Source organism: Mchenga conophoros, linkage group LG11 (assembly GCF_057382185.1).
Source record: "Mchenga conophoros isolate Kocher_MC1m ecotype Shallow Benthic linkage group LG11, M_conophoros_male_GT1.1, whole genome shotgun sequence".
Taxonomy (NCBI): domain Eukaryota; kingdom Metazoa; phylum Chordata; class Actinopteri; order Cichliformes; family Cichlidae; genus Mchenga; species Mchenga conophoros.
The window spans coordinates 6,961,215-6,981,680 of NC_140536.1; the positions used below are offsets into that span (position 1 = coordinate 6,961,215).

Consider the following 20,466-nt stretch of genomic DNA (forward strand, 5'->3'; position numbering starts at 1 on the left):
TTTGTACATGAGGGAAACAGAAAGGAGCTGGAACTTGAGAGTGTGCGTAGTGGGGAGGGTGGGGTCACAGACAGGTAAGCAGAGAGGGAGAGGGCAGAGCCAAAAACAGCACTAGCAGCACTAAATAATGCTTCAAAGCTCTTCTGCAGGTCTTGCACCGAGACCTTCAGGACAAGGAGAGCTGTGGTTGATTTGAATCATCTCTGACTGCTTTATGTACGATCAGCCATGCAGGCAAGGAACAAAAAAGATTGGTAGAGAGAATTCAAGCACATGCAGACTCTACCAGACAGGGGGGGGAAACACACCCCTGCCCTTAATGCAGCTCACCCGAGAACAGAGCTCTGTAATAGAATTAATGTAAACCCAATCAGTGGGCTGGAATACAGTAAAGGCACAGAGCAGTGCTCTGCTCCTGCACAGCATCACATATAGATCAGCATGTTTAAAGACTGTATTCTGTTGAAATTTGGATCCATGGCTTTCTAAGATGTAGCAGACACTGTTTTTTTTTTTTTTGTTTTTTTTTTGCTACTGGACCATTTCTGCAAATCTCTGCAGCAGAGGTTTAGGTTTAGCAGAGCCTGGGTTAAGATAAAACATGACCATGCAGAGAGTATGGGTCACTTCGGGAACACTGTGGATCACATGCATGACGGGTGCTTTTAGTTTAAGCTTCATCATCACCTTCTTAAACCTCCAGCCAGGAAGGCAGGGTGCACTATATGAAGCGTGGGAGGGAGTCATGGGGTTCCTTAAATAGGTATCGGTCTCAAACTGGGAATGATGGGGAAGATGTTTCTGTGCTCCCTTATCACCCTACTCTGTTGCACAACTGTGGAGCAACTCTTGCCTGATGGAGCTTCTCGTGAGTGGGACCAGCTTACGTGCACCGCGCGCTTCATTTGCATAGGGAAAAAGTTGGAGAGCCTGTGGTCTGAGATATGAGTGACAGCTCAGGTGATCACCTTCCTAATCTAGCTTCCCGGCTAGCTTGTTCATCAAATCACACAGAACATGACAGCTAACGACACAGGATGCAGGCAGGGGGGAAAGCACACCTCTCAGTGTGCGTGTGTGTGTGTGTGTGTGTATTCAGGGCGATAAATGATAAGAGCAAGTGCGGAGGTCACGGTCAGTGGGGAGGCGGCGATGCCCCGCAGGGACAGAGGCATAGCGGACTGCTGCTGTGGCCCCGGCAGGATGGACGGCTGCCAGAGCTAGCCTGCTCGCTGCTAATTTAGCCTAGCTGTGCTGTCTGGCGCAGCTTGGAAAAGCGGCTCCAACTCTAACCAGCAACTTAAACAGTCTGGCTCAAAGTCAGCCGCCCCTCACGCCGGCACAGCCTCGCTAGCGTTTTTAGCCACATCAGCTAGCATAACCAGAACATTCCTGCAGCCGCCTACGATCACACACTGTGCATTTACCAAAAAAAAAAACAAAAAAACCCCCCACATATAAATTACTCAGAAAAGGTCTCAGGCTTCCTACCTGTGAATGCAGCCGCTAACTTGCAAAGCCACCGGGTCTGCTTGTTTAAAGTCTGGTGTTGTGTTGCTAGACGTCAAGTCCAACTGCACTACAGTGGTTTCCAGTCTGGGAAGCAAAATAAAGCCCAGCTGTCCTACTGTACAGTACATGCTGCTGACAGCCGGGCTCTACACAACGCTTTGGCGACACCTGCCGGGCACACGGCATTTAACAGGCAAAGTAGTAAAAGTTTGATAACTCGCTGTTCCAGAGGTCACACGGGTCAGGAGCAGATTTGCAGCAACATTCCCAGTTCACCGCTTCACTCAGGGACATTTCACAGTGATGTGAAATCTTGCAGAATTTAAAAGAGCTAGACCATGCAGTGCTTTAAAAGGAGCTGATACAATGCCAGCATGACTGATCAAACCGAATACAAGAAATTCAAATCAAATTCAAATTTTATTTGTCACGTACACAGTCATACACAGTACGATATGTAGTGAAATGCTTGGACAACTGCTCGTGACCTAAAGAGAACAAAAAAGGAAAAGGCTATGAATAAGATAGGAAATAAATATGAAAAATTAAAAAGGGTCAATTTAACTAGGAAGGAATAAAATATAAATTAAGGTTAAAAATGAAATAACTGTACAACACAAATTAGAATGAAGGGTAAATTTAACTGGGAAGAATAAGATAAAGATAAATATATAAATTAAAGTTGAAAATAAAATAACTGTACAACAAAATACACAATACACAATATAGAACTATATAAGAATGTATGAAGGAATCTAAATATAAATAAATATATACACAATAACAGCAGCTGTACAAGTATTAACCGGAAATGAAGAATATAGTGACCAGTGTTGTGCAAAACCAAAGTCCAGAAAGTCCAGTGTGTGTGTAAGAACCATATGTGTGGGTCAGTACTGTGTGGTGGTGTGATTGAGAGACCGTATCGCCTGCGGGAAGAAGCTCCTCCTCAGTCTCTCTGTGTTGGTCTTCAGGGAGCGGAATCGCTTTCCTGACCTCAACAGAGAGAACAGTCTGTTGTTGGGATGGCTGAGGTCCTTCACGATCTTCCTGGCCTTGGTCCAGCACCGCCTGCTGTAGATTGAGTGCAGGTCAGGGAGCTCGGAGCGGATGGTGCGCTCAGCTGACCGCACAACCCTCTGTAGAGCTCGTCTGTCCTGCATGGTGCTGTTCCCGAACCAGGTTAAGATGTTTCCCGCCAGGATGCTCTCTATGGTGCACGAGTAAAAGTTCCTGAGCACCTTGGAGGGCAGTTGGAAGTCTCTCAAGCGTCTGAGGTGGTAGAGACGCTGTCGGGCCTTTTTCACCACGGTGTTGATGTGACAGGACCATGACAGGTCCTGCGTGATGTGAACTCCGAGGTATTTGAAGCTGTCCACTCTCTCCACTGGGCACTCGTTGATGACGGGGGTCTGGTAGTTCCTCTCCTGCTTAGTGCTGAAGTCCACTATCAGCTCCTTTGTCTTACTGACGTTTAGAAGGAGGTTGTTCCTCTGGCACCAGTTCTCCAGATTCCTAATCTCCTTCAGGTAGGCCGTCTCGTTGTTATCAGAGATCAGGCCCACCACGACGGTGTCGTCAGCAAACTTGATGATGGTGGTGGAGCTGGTAGTGGCCACACAGTCATATGTGTACAAAGAGTACAGCAGGGGGCTCAGAACACACCCCTGGGGGGCTCCAGTGCTGAGAGTGGTGGAGGCTGAGACATGTCCACCCATCCTTACTGCCTGTGGTCTGCCAGTTAGGAAGTTGGAGATCCACTGACACATAGATGAGCTGAGTCCCAGATGCTCCAGCTTGGTGGTGAGTGTGGAGGGAATTATGGTGTTAAATGCAGAGCTGTAGTCTATGAAGAGCATTTTAACATAATTCCCCCTTCTAGTGTCCAAGTGAGTGAGTGATGTGTGGAGGAGATGAGAGATGGCATCGTCTGTGGAACGATTTGGACGGTAAGCGAACTGTAGTGGGTCCAGTGTGTCTGGTAGTGAAGAAATGATGAAGTCTCTGACCAGGCGTTCAAAGCACTTCATCACTACTGAGGTGAGGGCTACAGGGCGATAGTCATTGAGAGAAGCAGGGTGGGGTTTCTTCGGGACAGGAACAATGATGGACTCTTTGAAGCATGTGGGGATCACCGACTGAGATAAAGAGATGTTGAATATCTCAGTGAACACAGGAGCTAGCTGGTATGCGCAGTCTCTTAGGATACGACCTGGGATGCCGTCTGGTCCTGCTGCTTTCCTGGTACTGGAATGTACTGTTATTCAGCTTTCCTTTATTCTCATTTGAATTTTTAAGGATTTAATGGCTTAATTGTTACCATTTTTATTCCAGCTAAGTCAGACTTTAATTTCAGGAAGTTTGCTTGAAGAAATCTGCTAAAATAAATCTGATTAAAAGTCAAATCTGGGATTTAAATAAAGCTAACTGAACAACTAACGCATGACTTTAGAGTAAGAAACATTTTCACTGTTCACTTGTTATTGTTAACGAACACGATGTCCAGAAATCCACTTACTAAAGCTCATTACATGGCAGCCAATCTAAATTTATACAGAGTAGTGCTTCCATCATGTGGAGGCTAGTTATGTCATTTATCCAAACCACTTAACAGAACTTGGATTTCTGAAAACACATCGCCTTCTTATAAAATAACTGGACTTTTGTTAGATTCTTTAACAAGTTGTAGCATTAAGTGAAAGCCTTATTGTACAGAAAGTCTGATTGAATGGACAAACAAACAAAAAAAGTGAACATGAATATAAAGCTAGTGTTCAAGAATATATTTCATAAATCATATTTGTCCACTTTGATACCTTTCTGACAGCAATGTGGGCTAAAGGAAAAAAACAAAAGACACTGCACCTTCAATTGTCACAAAACTTTATTTAAACATATATTACATACAATATATTACATCATTGCTATTCAAAGCATGTGCAAATTGTAAATCAAAACATGTTGGGATGTTTAACAGTATACTGCCTTCATGTTAAAACCCACTACACAAGTAGGAAAAACTGTACAAAAGAATAGTGTTCTTCAGCGTGTTGTCACAATGTGTGGCACTAGCAGGTTAACAACACCCCCTTGATAAAGTTTCCCCATTTCCATCCCCTTCAATATCAAAACTGATTATGGAAGCAAATCCAAAACCCCCCGAGCAATTTTTGCCATTTGCCCCAGAGCCAAAAGAGGAAACAGGGAGATAATTTTCTGTGAGTGGAACAGTGATTAACACCAGTTTTGCCATGGCAACCATACTGAACAGACCTGGCAAGCTGCCGAATGAAAACCCCACCAGAGGAAACTCTTTTAGCATGTAATAACAATCATTAACCATCCTAATGTTGCTGTGAGCTGCCCTGAACATGACTAAATTAAGTACATCTGGGCTGTTTGGAATGAGCCTTGGAGGTTGTGGGGAAGTCAACACATGGTGCTGACAAAGGCTACTGCGCAGGTGGGCCCTGCAAGATGAAGAGCCATCTCCATAGAAACAAACACGAGTACAGAAGATTAGGAAAATGTTGTGAGATGCAGACAGAGCTAGAATAGCAGTTTTAAAATGTACTCCAGCAAAACTGAAGCTTTAAATCTATTCGGGTCCTTGTTTCAGTTAGGAGGTAATGGCAGAGATGACTCCACAGAGTTCTCAGACAAAAAGGTATGTATCCACTGTGTAACACAACAAACAGGCAAAAATGTGGCTTTTCCAAAAACAAAATCCCTGCAGTGATGTTACCAAACAGCAAACAAAGGCATTCCTGCATGCCCAGCTCCAATTAATTCCAAAGTATCTCAGCTGGTGCCGCTACTGTCCGACAGACCATGGCAACAGCAATGCTACTTTGTGACATGACTCAGAGAGAAAGCGAAACACCAGATCCAGAGTCAAGTGACAAAATGCATTAGCTCTCTGGAACGCCGGGGCCGTGCAGACTAATTGTGAGCTGGACAGATTCAAACTACTCAGCTTCAGGCACAAACAGGCGCAATCGTTTTTCATCGGCCAGCTGAGGACACCTGTGCCTTATCCACAGGCAGCTGGGGCTGTGTTGGCAGGAGTCTCAGTCAGTCCCCCTCAATCAGCTATAGCGTGCATCTCCAAACATGACGACAAGGAAGGATTTAAATCCAGAGGCTGACATTATTTGATCCTTAGACCTTATGCCTCTTATTCTGTCACTCACATCTCTCCCACGGTGAAGAGAACAGAGAGGAGCACCACCCAAAGCCAGGCGGCACGACGAGGTGGCGTGGGATGGTTAAAAACGGTGGATTCAAGGCAATGCCTCACCAGTCAGCTGAATAACAAGACTTCCGCTTGTTTCTGACTGGATGAGCAGCAAGCCGCTGTGTCCGCCTGCGGTACTGGGCTTGAACTGGACGGGTAGCTTCAGATAGTGCTGGGATCTAAAGGTCGAGGAAGAACAAAGGCGGTTACTGAACGGCTGGAACAATTTGAAATGTGTGTGTATACATAATGTGAAGAAGCACAAATATAGATTCAAAATGCATTCAAATATGCACTGCACTCATCTAAAAATAAATAAAATCCTACACTGTCACCGTTTCATATTGTTTCAAGTATAATTGATATCAGTCACAACCACTTTGCACAGTGATGGAACACTTGAACCTGAAATGAACAGTCCGTCTACTATTAATGCATCTTTTAGCCATTCTACAACAAAGCTTTAAAAAGTATTTTATTTGTGGATTAATTACTGTTTTCTAATGTTGTACAGAACAAATAATGAATCAATGGTGAAAACAATCACATGATGCAGCCATATATGGTAAATGGTAAATGGCCTGTATTTATATAGCGCTTTTACTAGTCCCTAAGGACCCCAAAGCGCTTTACATATCCAGTCATCCACCCATTCACACACACATTCACACACTGGTGATGGCAGCTACATTGTAGCCACAGCCACCCTGGGGCGCACTGACAGAGGCGAGGCTGCCGGACACTGGCGCCACCGGGCCCTCTGACCACCACCAGTAGGCAACGGGTGAAGTGTCTTGCCCAACGACACAATGACCGAGACTGTCCAAGTCGGGGCTCGAACCGGCAACCTTCCGATTACAAGGCGAACACCCAACTCTTGAGCCACGATCGCCCCCCATATCAATGACTAGCACTAATAATCCATTCATAACTAGCAGAAAATGAATGCAGGGATTAACTACAGCAATTTAAGGTCCAGTTTAAATTTTAGATGGTTAGAGGTTAGAGAACTACTTCAACTATACTGGTTATATATTCAAGTTGGCTTTTGGTCAGCTTTAGATACAGAGGTATTTCAGAACCAAATGCTTATACTAAGACCCATACAAGGGAAACTGGAGAAGCATTTCTTTAAACCTGTGGTCATCGTAATGAGATCCACAACATGCTGGGAACACCACAATCACAAATCCACACACAGCAGTGCTCACAGCACACCTATCGCAAAGCTGGGGGAGGTTCAGGTTGTGACACTGTTTCACATAACTGTCATGCTTCACTATGGAATGTGTCACAGTACTTTCATTTTATTGGTGAAGCAAATACATTTCAGTATTTCATTTCCATACTAGGCATCATTTTAGCCACTACAAAACAACAAATAATGTGCACATTCTGAACACCGTTCCTCACCAGCACAGCACAACACAACACAACACAACTGGTACCTGTGACCGGGCCGCCCCTCCAAACGCCTTTGTCAGGCAAAAACATCACTCGTACTCAGGCCTCAAGTATATACTCTAGAAAGTTAGATCATCCTCCTGGTCCCAGCTTCTCACAGGACCTCCCCACAGTGAGCATTCACAATGGGAAAATGACATTATGCAGTCTCCAAGTTAGACCACAGAACATCTTTTTGATTAAACGTGATCTAACCAACTACTCAGTTGTATGATAACAATACCAGAAAACTTCAAGAGCTCCAAATAAGCCTAAACCAAGTCTAAAAGCAGCAATCAAAAGGTTTGTGTTTGTTGTAATAAACATCAGACTCACCTCAGAGAATATCTGGAATGCTTGATGTAGAAAGGCTCACTAGGGTTTACAAATGTCAGCTGCAGGTCAATTAGAGAAGCCACACATCACATATCAAATCCATGCAAAGCACAGTGACAAGTGTTAGGGGTGTTACTGTATTTTTCACTCAGTATAATTACATCAACTAGGGCATGCAATTTCTTTTAGTGGTACAGAGAATCACAAATATAGTCAAGGTATCTCTACTTCTGCTTCCTTAACACATTATGTCATCTCCAGGGGCAACTCACACTTAAAGAATGACTTCTTTTAAAACACTCTCATATCTTACTTCCTTGCTTGTGTTAACCCTGTGACAACTTCACTTTTCTGACATGATCTTACTGCATTTGCATGTAAGTGAACTTCAGTTTCTGCTGCAGTAGGCAAGAAAAAAAAACCTTACACCTTCATGAGAATAAATTATGCCCCACCTCATGCATGTCGGACGAGTTGTTGCGGACGTTGACCTTTAGAGAGCTGGACTCACCCACCCGTGTGGCAGGGAAGGTGTACAGGTCCTGTGGTGAATACACACCCCTCCGCACGACCTCCTCCTGGCTAAGGATTACAAAATGTGCCACTTTAAACGGGGGGCATAACCATCATGAAACAACCGGGAATTCACAGTGACTCAGTGTTTAAAAACAACATAACTACAGTATGAATTTAGGTTGAAAGGGGTCCTATAATTGGTTTTTTTTTCAGTCAAATATGCTGTCAGAGTGGGGGATACTCAATTTAAAAATGCACAAGTTTAGAAAAAAAAATAGTTTGTATGAGTGATCCACGCACAAGCCTCTGGCTATGACCACAGAAACCCCAACCACCTGCAATTCAAACCTTCTGTTTGTGAGTAGCAGCCAATCAGTTGGCCTGAAGGGATAGGAGATCAAAATCACTCCATGTACTGAGAACCTGTATAAAGGCCAAGTACAGGATAGATAATCATGCAGAACTACTCTAGCAGGGTACAGGGATAACTGTTAGAATTCAATTCTAGCACAGTCATTTCATAAAATCATCTTCTTGATTTCCTCCCATCACTATAGCTAACCTAAATTTACTAAATAAACCCACATGTGCTACATAAAACAATATTCTTGTGTTTTTTCTGAATGGGATCTCCCTCCATGATTAGATTTAGGTGGAGTTACCTGATTTTGCTAGATGAGGACTCGGGTCTCTTCTTGGTCTTGACTGTGGCCTCTGTCTTCACTAGAGAGCAGTCTCCTTCCTGTGGTCCTCCCACTGGTCCAGATTTTGTTCCCTTTGGACACAGACATTTAAGATTCAGCCTGTTAGCTTTCAGTGCAACTTAAAAACTGCTGCTCACTAAAAAAAAATAATACAAAAACACCTGAATCTAACACCATTTATCCCTGGGAGACATACAGCTACGTGCTGGCTTACTAAATTATATGCAGAGACTTTGACTTAGACAGTTAGCTGTAGAGCTAAATATGAGTGTTATGTTTTGCATTTTGGTTTTCCAAAGTTTTACAAACTAGAGTCACAGATTGGTATTTAACTCTACTCAAAGACTCTGCATTCCACTTTAAACACTGCATCTAAAAGACAAAGCAACAACAAGAAAAGCACTAGCATCACAGCCACTTAACCTACTCATGTGGAGCCATCTCTCTGACATCCCACTTGCTGTGCATGTATGCTCTTAAGTTAACTGATTCTGTCATAACACTTCACTTTAAAGTGTTACACACAAGAAGCCCGCAGGCCCTTCTCAGCAGGGTGGCTCTCCTTCCCATCCCACAACCCACTTGTCTCATTTGTTAATTCTGTCACTTACACTACAAAGCCACAGTCAAGGTACTGCTAATATGTGCAGCTTATTTTAAAGTAACTGAAAGTTAACATCACAATGTGCCTCTGTAGTGAAAGCACTGGCCATATCCATATTTTTTTGACTGAATATCTAAAGCAAAGTAGATTAAAATTTGTCTGAAAGTACAGTTTGTGCTATAGAAAACAAACTTGAACTCAGTTTTGTTTTTAATGCCATTTTTTAAGAAAGCTGAAGGTGTACCAGGATTCCAGTGCCTCTTATGTACTACAGAAGAACAACTTTTATTTTCCCTCATTATGGTGTTGAAAACCTGCATGATTAGTGTTGCTACACAGGAAGAGGGTCCTGGGAGAGGCCCTTCTGTGTGTGGTTTCTGTGGGGGTTTTTCTGAATGACTGAAAAATAAGCTGGGAAAAACTCTTTCAGAGAATAGATTCTATATTTTGAGGAGTCTACTTCCTGGTTTAAGGGGAAGGGGGGAAAAAAAAGTCCTCACAGTGCCACAGAGCTGGAGGCGGATTCGGGTTTTCTGCTGGGGCTCAGACACAGGGTGGCACTCCAAGTCCCAGAATTGGGCATAGTCCCCTCTGTCCCTGGGCAGAAAAGTGATGGGCACCTAAAAAGATAACAAAAAAAACAAAAACAAAAAACAAAAAAAAACATTGTAAGATGCAACTGGATTTTATTTAACCTCATAAAAACATCTTACTACAGAGTTATGCTTCTAGATGGAAAGTATAAACTTAAATTCACCTCAGTGTTTGATTTAACCAAACATTTAAAACTCACAGATGTGATACATAACAGAGTAACATAGAAACATCATTTTGAATGTGTCACTTGACTAAAAAGAGAATTCCAATGTTAACAGTAAAACTAATTGCACATGAAAACCGTATTTTGTGAAAGGAACAATAAAATTAATGAAAGTTTTAATAGAACACCAATTTAAAAATGTAAAAACAATAAAACTAGATTTATAGGTTTTATGATTGGCCATTAGATTTTTTTTTTTTTAATTAAAAAGGATCCTTTTCCCTGTGAAAAGCATTTGCTGGAAATCTTTGTCCCTTTATAATGACCTACTTTAAATATTACTGGCAAGTCTACTGCGAGTACCTACCTGCATCTTCTCATGGGCTCCCAGGGTTCCAGAAACCCTGGAGCATCTGAAAGTCGTGTAGGTGGCCCGGTAAACGTCTCCGCTGTTGTCAACCCCCTGAAGAGAGAGTGAGGGAGTGAGAAAGGACCACAGTTTGTAACAACATAAGCTTGGATCAAAGCAGCCAATAACATTTATGTATTAGAAACATAATACATAAATCGAGGGTGCGAACAAGTACAAAGTAATTACTAAGGTAGTTCATGAAACAAAACGAATCTCACAACACTCACATACAAAAGTAACTTCAAAATAAACTACAAAGCCGTAAAAGCAGAGATCTCCCAAGAGATATTCAAGAGGAGCAGGAGAAAACAGCTAATAGAAGAAAGGAGGGAGGAGAAAAAAAGCACCTTGACATATGGAGGAGCAAATGATGACAGGTACCACCTCACTTCCACGTTCCCATTCTGCACCTCCAGCTGGGCCTCTGAAGTACAGGAGCAACATAGAGACGTTCAGTCTCCCACAGGAATAGATGCATCACGTGCTACCTACAGACCACGACTAAAAACTGACAGCCTGGAAAGTATTTCATGTTTAAACTGAAAGATAATTGTTGTAAAACTGTTCAGACACGAGCACAATGTAGAGCTTTAATGTTGGTCAGAGCAAGTTACTTCCAGCGGTAAGCCATGTTCCTACCTGATGTCTCCCCTGAGGGTGTGGTGGGGAAGACTATGGTCTTGTTGTTGATCTCTACCATGGCCTGAGGCATCTGTGGGGTAAGTGATGGCCTTGTGGTGAGCCTGCCCACAGGCAACAAGGGGGTAGCAGCCTGAGGAGGCAGGGCTGACAAACTTGTATCTGCTGGGGCTGTAGACACATCCAGAGCAAGGTCTCGACGGATCTGAACCTTAATAAACTGAAACCAGCTCAGATTTAGCTCATGTCAGTTTCTCACAGTCTGTCAGTGTTGTTTGGAAAAAGAAAAGTTGCTAATATCCCATACCTTCTGTTGACCATCACACTGGACATAAATCTGTCCACTCCAGGGAAGCAGGGAAGATTTAGTTGCCAATGACGGGTTGGGGCTGATCAAGATCTGCAGGTGGCACCTTGGTTTATGATAATGACAAAATTAGACGCAAACATAACATTCAGCAGATTTATGCACACATTAAATTAGGATTCGCTTGTCTGTTGTCCTTCTAGAGCCACTGTAATGGCAAAAGTTATGGAATCAGACATGTAAAAGGGTTACCGCATTCAAATCTGGCCCATCTCCCCTTAAAAATAAAAAAATATTTTCCTCAAGTGTATGAACACAGTAATCCTTCAGCTTGATTTTCGGTTGCAAGGAGGAAAATCTAGTGATAGTGCAGGAGGTGTGCATGTTTTCTGTTTTTTTTTTCCCCAGGAAAAAACTCCAGTATTTTCAATGTGCTCTATAGTGAAACAGGATGACACAAGCCACAGTTCTGCAGAGACCATCTGCCCTGAGGGATGAAATCAAGGTGCATGCTAACAGAAAATGCTGAAGGTCATATCCTGAGAAGCAGCTCCCATGATCATTCAGGATGGTTTCAAAGAGAAGTCAATATTGCCTTTTTACTCTACACACCAACCTTATGTCACACAGAGGGAAATGCTTCAGAACAGGAGTGAATGAAGCCAGACATTGTTGGGAAGATGATCTTGTAGAAAAAGATCGTGGAATATTTTGATTACACCTCATATTACATCTGTGAAAAAAATCCACTGGACCTCATGCTAAAGTGTTCCAAATATTCAGTTGATGCGTAACGTGATGCAATCACATCAAGTGTGAGAAATGCAGAAAAAAAAAGAGAATACAGAGAATTTGTAACCAAAAACTCTTGACTCAAGGGTATTCTTACTGTGGCTCGATAACTCCATGCTGTGGGGTGATCGTGAGGCAGTGGGCAGGCCAGGACAAATCAAAGCTCAGCTCTCTCGAAGTATTGTTTCGGATCTGAACTTGACTGGTGGTGGATGCACCATCTAAAAACAACAACAACAAAAATTCACTGGTTGCTCCAGCCAAACTAACAACCAAGCTTGCTTAGTACTCTTGAAATCTGTATTCAACTCACTGATGGTGGGAGCTGCAAGGACGAGCTGTTCTGGGTGAATAGTCCAGGACTGTAATTGCTCTGAAGCCTGAAGAGGGTAAAAAGAAGATAATCTACATTCAAAAATGATACATTTTTCACATGAAATAGAGTGAAGCAAAGATCTAAATCTCAGTCAGTTTAAAAAGCCCCAAAGTAATCAATAGTCATTGAAAGAAACCATTAAAGTTGATTAAGAAGGGCTTACAGTACCTTTAAGGAAGGCTCTGCCACTCTCAGTGCTGGACCCTGGGGACCTTTCACTGGCAGCACATCCAGAGACACATTGCCATTTGAAGACCCACTGGGAATCACACAAGACCATTAAACTGTGCATTCTTATCAATGCAGAGTTATCAAAGAGCAGGAATACACAAAGACAATTGATAATGTTGCATCATAATTTTGAATGTGTTTACTAATCTAAAACCCAATAAAATGAATATGCTGTACGTTGAGCAACGGTCTTTTGTTTTCTGACATGTACTTGGATCCCCATATCCATCTTAATAGCACTGCTATTAAGATGGAACAGACCCGTGTATATTCCAGCAGGTTACCTGTCTGTCTCTGAGCTGGACTTTGCAGACGGTAGCAGCAGAGCATGCTCGCTCTCCTCAAAGTCTGTATTCTTAGTACTTCCAAGCAACGACACCACCACCTTACTCATGTTGCCGTAGAAGATGTGGGCTTCATTGGGCCGCTGGGGCAGGTCACAGGCTACACGGGAGGGAAATCATTCGTCAAATTTTAAGCAGTGAATCAGATGTAAAGATGTTCAGAATCAAAATATGAATCTCTGCTGCCTTAAATTTTATGTTCATGTTCTCTTAGGCTTTATTCAGCCATGCAACTTTGTCCTCGGCTGAGTGATTTCTGCTAAACAGTCTTTGCTCAACTTGTCCCAAAGCTTCAGAACAAAATCTGACATTTCCAAAGCATATCTGGGATTAAGTTGTTACCTTTTAATACTTTCTCATCACTGCTAAAAAAGAAAAAACACCAGTGGTACCCTTCAGCCTCCTAGTAGATACACTTATGGTATGATTTGAAGCTCCTGCATCTGCTCGTTCCAGTTATCGCATTCACAAACTTGGGTGTCCATGCCAGCTGCCCAACATCCCGCAGTCTTTTAAAAGCTGGTAACAAGGATGTCGTTTTGTGCAATTTTTCCTAATGTCAATATGTAGATATTCTACTACATCCAAAATAGTAGTTTTAGTTTTTTTTAATAAAAAGGGAAAAGGCTGTTTATTTCTATGTGAGACACTTAAGTTAAATTAAGTTTTAGGTTAACAACGCAGTAAAATGGAACATGAAATGTGCAGGTTATTACCATCATCTATGGAAAGTTTTCAACTGCTTTAACCTTGAGATCAGAAAGGAATTCCCCTCCCAGCATGGTATCTTACCCTCTGCAACATATTCTTCTCCCAAGAACTTCTCATTAAAATCAATGTTTTTCAGCAGACTGTTGTCAGACAGGGCCTTCCGTGCAACTTCTGGCTTGCTCTGAAGCAACCTGACAGAAAAAAATAAAGAGATGCATAGGACTGAAAAAGTCCTGCCAAAAGCATCTGGAAAAGGCTCTGTAAACATTTTAATGATTCAGAAACGATTTACGGCTTTGTTTGTGCACAAGCGTCATCATTACTATAAGGATATAAGACAAGAAGAAAGAAAGATGGACACTTAAAAAAAATAACTTTAATTGGCCCCCTTTGGACTTTACGGTAGAAAATAAAAACTTTAAGGAATTACTGATGCAACAATTTCAGTTACTCTTCATTGCTCTTATTGCAGCATTTGTAAAATCAGTTTACAGGGCCACATAATTTTTTTCTGAACCTAATACAAACTCATACAGTGATAAAGTTAATCTATTTAAGTACTGCTCTGGCCATTACCGAACAGAACAGAAGGCCATTTTAATGCTGATGTAAAGTGACACAGATAAAATCCCTTCCTTCCACAGAGATCCATATTATTTGAAGCCATCTTTACTACAAGAGAGCTTTAACTTCTCCTAATGATCGTTTAGCTTTAATTAAATCACTATCAATTTGAATCCTGTGAACTATTACCATTAACACTTCAACAGTCCAACTAGAAAACTAAATGCTGGAAGGTCTCACCTCCTGTACTGCTGTCTGGAGACCTCATCTCCACAGAATAGGTAGATTGTAGCCAGCAGTGCACTGGCTAACTGACAGAGGTTCTGTTCTCTTTGGGTGGACTTCATTAGCACAGTGATCACCTGAAAATTCAGATTGATAACAAGTTCAAGTATACACAGAGAAAAATCAACACAAAAACAAAAACTCTTACCTCTTGGGTTCTTTCCTTCAGTACAAACTGTGAAGGCGCGAGGCTGATGACTGAGGGCTCCATAAGTGATCGTGTTTGCACGTCAGAGAAGGCCACAGCTTTGATGAAAGCAGCTCTGGAGCCTGTGTTCCTCACACACAGACACACTTTGCTCACGCAGCCAACAGCGATGTCGGTCAGTGTTGCCACGTAGCCATCTGCACGTTTCCTCTGGTCTTCTAGAATGATGTTGCTGGTGCCGCCATAACCCGACAGTGGAATCTAAGGATCAGAGACACGGGAATGAAATTAATCACAGATGCAGAAAGTGAAAAGAGCGTGACAAAAGAGGAGTAAAACTGTGATAGGAGAAACTATAATGCGTTTGATGATTTTGGTTTTAACGGTCACATCCTCACAGTGAATTTGACTCCGGGCTGTGAAGGTCGAACTCCAGATTGTTTGATCTCCAGCTTGGCCAACATGCAGGCCACTCGGGTGGGAGCAAAAAGAAGGTGGACGGTCACATCCTCTCTGGGACGGATGGACAGCTCTCCATGTCGGGTTAGACGTTCTTCGGGACTGAACAAACTCTGGAGCTGAAGAAGAAATGGAAGACCAAATTAAGGAAATTCAACACATGTTAACTACACCCATCAGTCATAACATTACAACCATCTGCCTAATATTGTGTTGGTCCCATATCGACTCCAACAGACCCCTAAAGTTGTGCTGTGGTATCTGCACCAAGATGTTAGCAACAGATTTAAGTCCTGTAAAGTGGACTTAAAGGATCTTAAAGGATTCTTGGGCCTCCAAGAATCACACTTGTTTGTTCAGCACATCTCACAGATGCTCGACTCGATTAGTATCTAGGGAATTTGGAGGCCAAGTCAACTCGTTCTTGCACTCCTCAAACCAAACCAAACATTGCTGAATCATTTTTGCTTTGTGGCAGGGTGCGCTATCCTGTTGAAAGAGACCACAACCATCAGGGCGTACAGTTTCCATGAAAAGGTGTATGTGGTCTGTGGCTATGCAGCCTAATTTCCTTCGGGATTAATAAAGTATTCTGATTCTGATTATACGCAACAAACAGTGAGGAACTCTGTATCCTGACAACTTTCAATCAGAACCAGCTTGAACTTGACCACATGGGCCAGGTTCAAGCTGGTTCAAAGCTAAAACTTTGCTCTCCATGTGCCTCAATGAGCCTCAGCTACGCACGACCCTGTCGCTGGATCACCACCACTCCTTCCTTGGACCACTTCGGATACATACTGACCACTGCAGACCCAACAAGACACCCCAACTCACTCAAATTGTTACACTTGCCCATTTTTCCAGTTTCTAATACATCAACTTTGAGGACAAAATGTTCACTTCCTCCCTAATATATCGCACCCACTAACAGGTGCCATGATGAAAAGATAATCAGTGTTATTCACTGCAGTCAGTGGTCAGAATGTTATTCCTGCCAGATTCCCAATACACAAGAAAAGTAGTAAAAAAAGAAAAACACACAGTTCCAACCAGTACATCAGGAAAAGAAAAGAAAAACCCAATCAAACAAACAGTATGCGCTACTCACAACAACACACAACAAGAATAGAGATGATGTGCACCTGAAAACAATCTTGGTCTTGGCCTCGAATAAGCAGGCGCAGCTGCTGTGTGGCGTCAGTCGAGTTGTTCCTAAGGACCAGCTTCTGTTGGCTAAAAAAACAAGCGCTCTTGGTTACGTGACAACAGTCAGTGTACACAGTGCTCTCCGTCTAACTGGACCTTTGACAGACTTTGAACACTGACAATCATTTTCCTACTTCATGTACGAGTAGCTGGGTCAAATCTGGATCTAGCTAAAACTTTAAAGAATACTTGTTGAGGGGGATTTAGCCTGCTTACTGCTGTCTCTTCTATGCTGCCCTTCAGCGAGTATAAATAAATTGTGCATTATGTTGAAATAGCTTCTGAGGAATAACACTCCCGGTAGATGCCCACTGTCCCTTCTCATGAATAACATTATACAAGTCTTAATAGAATAAGATGGACCACTGGGCCTTGAGATTTTTATTGATTACTTTCCAATGAATAATTGATACCTATAACATGTTTTCTTTTTCTGCAAGTGTGTAGCTGTGAAATTAATGAAAAACTGAAGAAAAAAAAGAAAACTGCTTACACGGCACGTCCCAGGGTGACTCCTCCCCAGGCTACAAACTGCTTGTTAGAGAGGATTGGTGGGACGTTATTGGTCAGACCAGGGCCGCACACTGCTGCAGAGGGGAGTGCATGCTTTCCAGAGTCCTCAGGGGTTACTTCTCCTTTCAGTGATACCTCATACTGAGGGCCGGACAGTAGCACCAAAATGGTGAGAAGGCTGGAATATAAAGTTAATTGTAAGAATTGAGTTTACAATATATTACAACACTTTGGAGGGGTTTCAAAGTTACAATCCAGGACTGCTGTATGAGTATAGTTCATTAAAATGAAGAGTCATTAAAACAAAGATATATTTAGAGTCCTAAAAGGCACCATTATATACATTTGCTGGTAATTTCAGAGTCAGACTGGATTAAATTACATCAATACAAAAGATACAGGGTTATAAGTCATTTCAATGCACGCCTCCTATCAATCAGGACTGCTGTCACAGTCGTTTTTTCCATTTTAAGTCTAGAAACCGGGGTAAGCATACAGATGTTACACGTAGCCAAATGTCATTTACTAGCAGTCACATTTGTATTATCACAGTTGTTAAAATCCTTTTCAGAATGAAATTGTGGTTTTGTGTTTAAATATGGTTGCTACAAAAATAACCTCTTACAATCATGAAAAAGTTATATACCTGTCTCTACATTTTCGGTTGCCCTGTGCTTTGAAAGACACAACAATGGCGTGTTCCTCTCCCACTCTCAGGGTCAGTTCATTGGGTGTGACAGAAAAACTGTCCTCGTTGTCACTGCACTGTAAACAGGAATGAAGGCAAACGGCAAAGGAAAAGTGATTCCAGTTGAATGAGCAACAAAAAGGAAGAAATGTACAGTGGAAGGGAAAAGAAAAAAAAAAAACAGGAGCACAAAGAAATAAAGAAGGTGAGAAAGAAAGGGAAAAATTGAAGGTGGAAGTTGAGAAAGCAAAGAAAAAAAAAAAAAAAAAAAAAAAAAAGGCAAAATATCAATGGATCCCTGCTGTGTTTGCCACAATCTGAGCCCAAAATGTCACAGAGGCTTACCCAAACCCCAGATCCAATAAGAAAAGTAAAGGTCAGAATTACCTTGAGTTTCAGCTGCACATCAATGTTTCCTGCATTCTTTAATGGCAGCGTCTGTTGACTAGATTTACCCAGTGGAGCAGACAAGCTGACAGTCTAGACAAAGAAGCACAAGAAAGGAAAAACAGTTCGCTACCAACTCAAAAGGCCAGTGTACGTTGACAGAGTGATAACTTATACACGTTAACAAAAAGTTTTGATTTTTTATAATAAAATAAATGAATGTGTCCACTCTTGAATGAATGAGTCATTTTATGAAAACAGCCTTTTTTCCTATTTACAGATGTGCTGTTTACATGCTGTTCAACATAAATAAAAAGCTTTCTGAATAAAGGAGCAGCTCTCGCCTCTCCGAGACTAGCCCCTTTTCATTCTTCCACAATGACAAAATTATTTTACAAATTTCTGAATCAGAATACTTTATTACTCCTTAGGGAAATTATGTGCTCATCTCCTCTTCATTAACCTTCATAAAAAAACAAAAAAACCCAAAACAAAACCATAAAAAAAAAAAAAAAAAAAAAAAAGCGTCTTTGGTTTAAAGTATGTATTCTTAAACCGGTTAAGTGCACAGCACATACACTCATCCACTAACAACAGATACCCCATTGCTGACACTACTTACTAAACGATACTTGAAAGTGTTTCCTTATTTCTGAAGATGCCACAAACATGATTAAAGGCATAAGACCGTACAAACACCGCCATCATGCAGTGGGGGAAAGCATTTTTCAATTCCCTGGTGAATTTATACGTTTTCTCAGTTAAATCTACTTGAGTTTGTTCTGCTTTACCCTCAAAAAGGGGGGAATATTATTTCTTAGTGCGTACTATAATTGATAGTTGCAAAAACCATATTAACAAGAGCTGTACATATTTCATTGTCATATTCAGGAAGAAATGCTAAATGATGTTAAGCCAGTTGCCATTAGTTTAAGAACAGCCACACAGCAGCTTAGTTACCTGCAGATCTTTAGGAGCATGGACCCTTGCAGTTCCAGACCTGGCCCTGAGGGGAATGCTCCTGATCACACAACTGGGACCAGGGGAGTCCACTTCAATGTCCACACGGGCACTGTACTCATCAGCTGGACCTAGTTCTCCTAAAAAGGATAACAACACACACTTACCTTTAGTAGGAAACAACTTCTGTTTTATTATTTCTACTTCTACTACTCACTCTAAGAATATCATGGGTTAAGTGATTTGTTAAATATATTCCAAAAAAAAAAAGCTTTAAGTATAATTATTGTGTCCAGACTGGTTACCAGAAGAAGCTGTATACTTCTGAGGGGCCTTGAAATGAACCCAGACCATGAAGCTTTCTGGATTCTGGAAAACAAGTTTCATTTATTATGATACATCATTAGGTGGACTTTAGGTCAGACAGGATCTCTCAAACTGAAATAACCATGTTGAAATGCTCTGCTTGAATACCACAAGTGTTTAAGCAAGCCTTTGAGTAACTGTGACACAAACACGTGCAGCCGTGAAATATTTTAAATGGCGGACTCTGACAAGGATTCTAATCATTTTGGCAACTCAAACCTCTCCATAGTTGGCATGCATCACATGATTCATCACAGAAGGAGAGGAAACGGGGGTCATGTGTCCAGTCGGCTGTGTTCCCTCAGATGTCATGGTAACAGGGTGCTTGGAAAAGGTGAAGCATCTCCATGCTGTGGCATTCTGTTGGAATAAAGTTTAGAATGTAAACCACTCAGATACGTTTCATTATACCAACTGTGTTTCTGCTGAACAAAGCAATGCAAGAACTGGTTGTTATTAGTTATCTATGCTCCAGTGCAAACACTGTCTTTTTATAATATAGAAACATTCTCTGGCTTTTGCTTGATCATTAGCTTTGATGTGATATTAACTTTAGATTACGTTATTTTGTGTTTTAACCCATCATTTGAACCTCGACCCTCTGGTTTGATTCTTTACACAAATACATCATCTTGAAACTGGACAGCTACCAAGCATGGTCACTGCAAAACTACTATGGATCAGCACGTGTGTTTTTGAGTGATTTAAAAAGATACATAATCATTTTTATAGTGTCATTATAGTACAGTGACTTACTGCACTGATGACCAGTCGGACGGGTACTGTGGCATGTGTCCTGTTGAGCAATTTCAGAGGAAGAGATTTAGCACCGCCTCCAGGCAGGTCTCCAAAATCCAAACAGCCAGATTTGCCCACTTCAACCTGAGAACCAAAATGAATTTGAGTCTAGTTAAATCCTGTGAAATGCATTTCATAACGAGTCACCAAAGAAGAGAAAAAAAG

At 41.8% G+C, this 20,466-nt stretch overlaps 2 protein-coding genes across 4 annotated transcripts in view; both read right to left on the reverse strand.

Annotated features, from left to right (window-relative positions):
• LOC146563502 (low-density lipoprotein receptor class A domain-containing protein 4-like) overlaps positions 1-1,623 on the reverse strand; it is a 280,198-nt gene extending 278,575 nt beyond the window's left edge. The window contains exon 1 of the mRNA XM_085290636.1: positions 1,492-1,623. The gene's annotated coding sequence lies outside the window, so the exon portion shown is untranslated. The remainder of the gene's footprint in view (positions 1-1,491) is intronic.
• A 2,740-nt stretch (positions 1,624-4,363) lies between these two features.
• The window catches only part of cep192 (centrosomal protein 192), a 61,850-nt gene continuing 45,747 nt past the window's right edge, over positions 4,364-20,466 (reverse strand). For 2 of the 3 annotated variants that reach the window (XM_085290641.1, XM_085290640.1), the window contains exons 28-52: positions 20,260-20,385; positions 19,723-19,863; positions 19,443-19,506; positions 19,138-19,277; positions 18,178-18,270; positions 17,749-17,867; positions 17,083-17,280; positions 16,526-16,616; positions 15,320-15,499; positions 14,922-15,182; positions 14,729-14,850; positions 14,006-14,115; positions 13,154-13,313; positions 12,807-12,897; positions 12,576-12,642; positions 12,360-12,483; positions 11,471-11,576; positions 11,164-11,383; positions 10,872-10,948; positions 10,480-10,575; positions 9,853-9,972; positions 8,707-8,819; positions 7,984-8,110; positions 7,529-7,587; positions 4,364-5,928 (exon numbers count right to left, since the gene is read on the reverse strand). In XM_085290641.1, coding sequence (XP_085146767.1) covers positions 5,796-5,928; positions 7,529-7,587; positions 7,984-8,110; positions 8,707-8,819; positions 9,853-9,972; positions 10,480-10,575; positions 10,872-10,948; positions 11,164-11,383; positions 11,471-11,576; positions 12,360-12,483; positions 12,576-12,642; positions 12,807-12,897; positions 13,154-13,313; positions 14,006-14,115; positions 14,729-14,850; positions 14,922-15,182; positions 15,320-15,499; positions 16,526-16,616; positions 17,083-17,280; positions 17,749-17,867; positions 18,178-18,270; positions 19,138-19,277; positions 19,443-19,506; positions 19,723-19,863; positions 20,260-20,385 — 3,138 coding nt within the window. In that variant the 3' untranslated portion in view covers positions 4,364-5,795. The remainder of the gene's footprint in view (positions 5,929-7,528; positions 7,588-7,983; positions 8,111-8,706; positions 8,820-9,852; positions 9,973-10,479; positions 10,576-10,871; positions 10,949-11,163; positions 11,384-11,470; positions 11,577-12,359; positions 12,484-12,575; positions 12,643-12,806; positions 12,898-13,153; positions 13,314-14,005; positions 14,116-14,728; positions 14,851-14,921; positions 15,183-15,319; positions 15,500-16,525; positions 16,617-17,082; positions 17,281-17,748; positions 17,868-18,177; positions 18,271-19,137; positions 19,278-19,442; positions 19,507-19,722; positions 19,864-20,259; positions 20,386-20,466) is intronic. The other variant, XM_085290642.1, reaches the window with a different exon arrangement.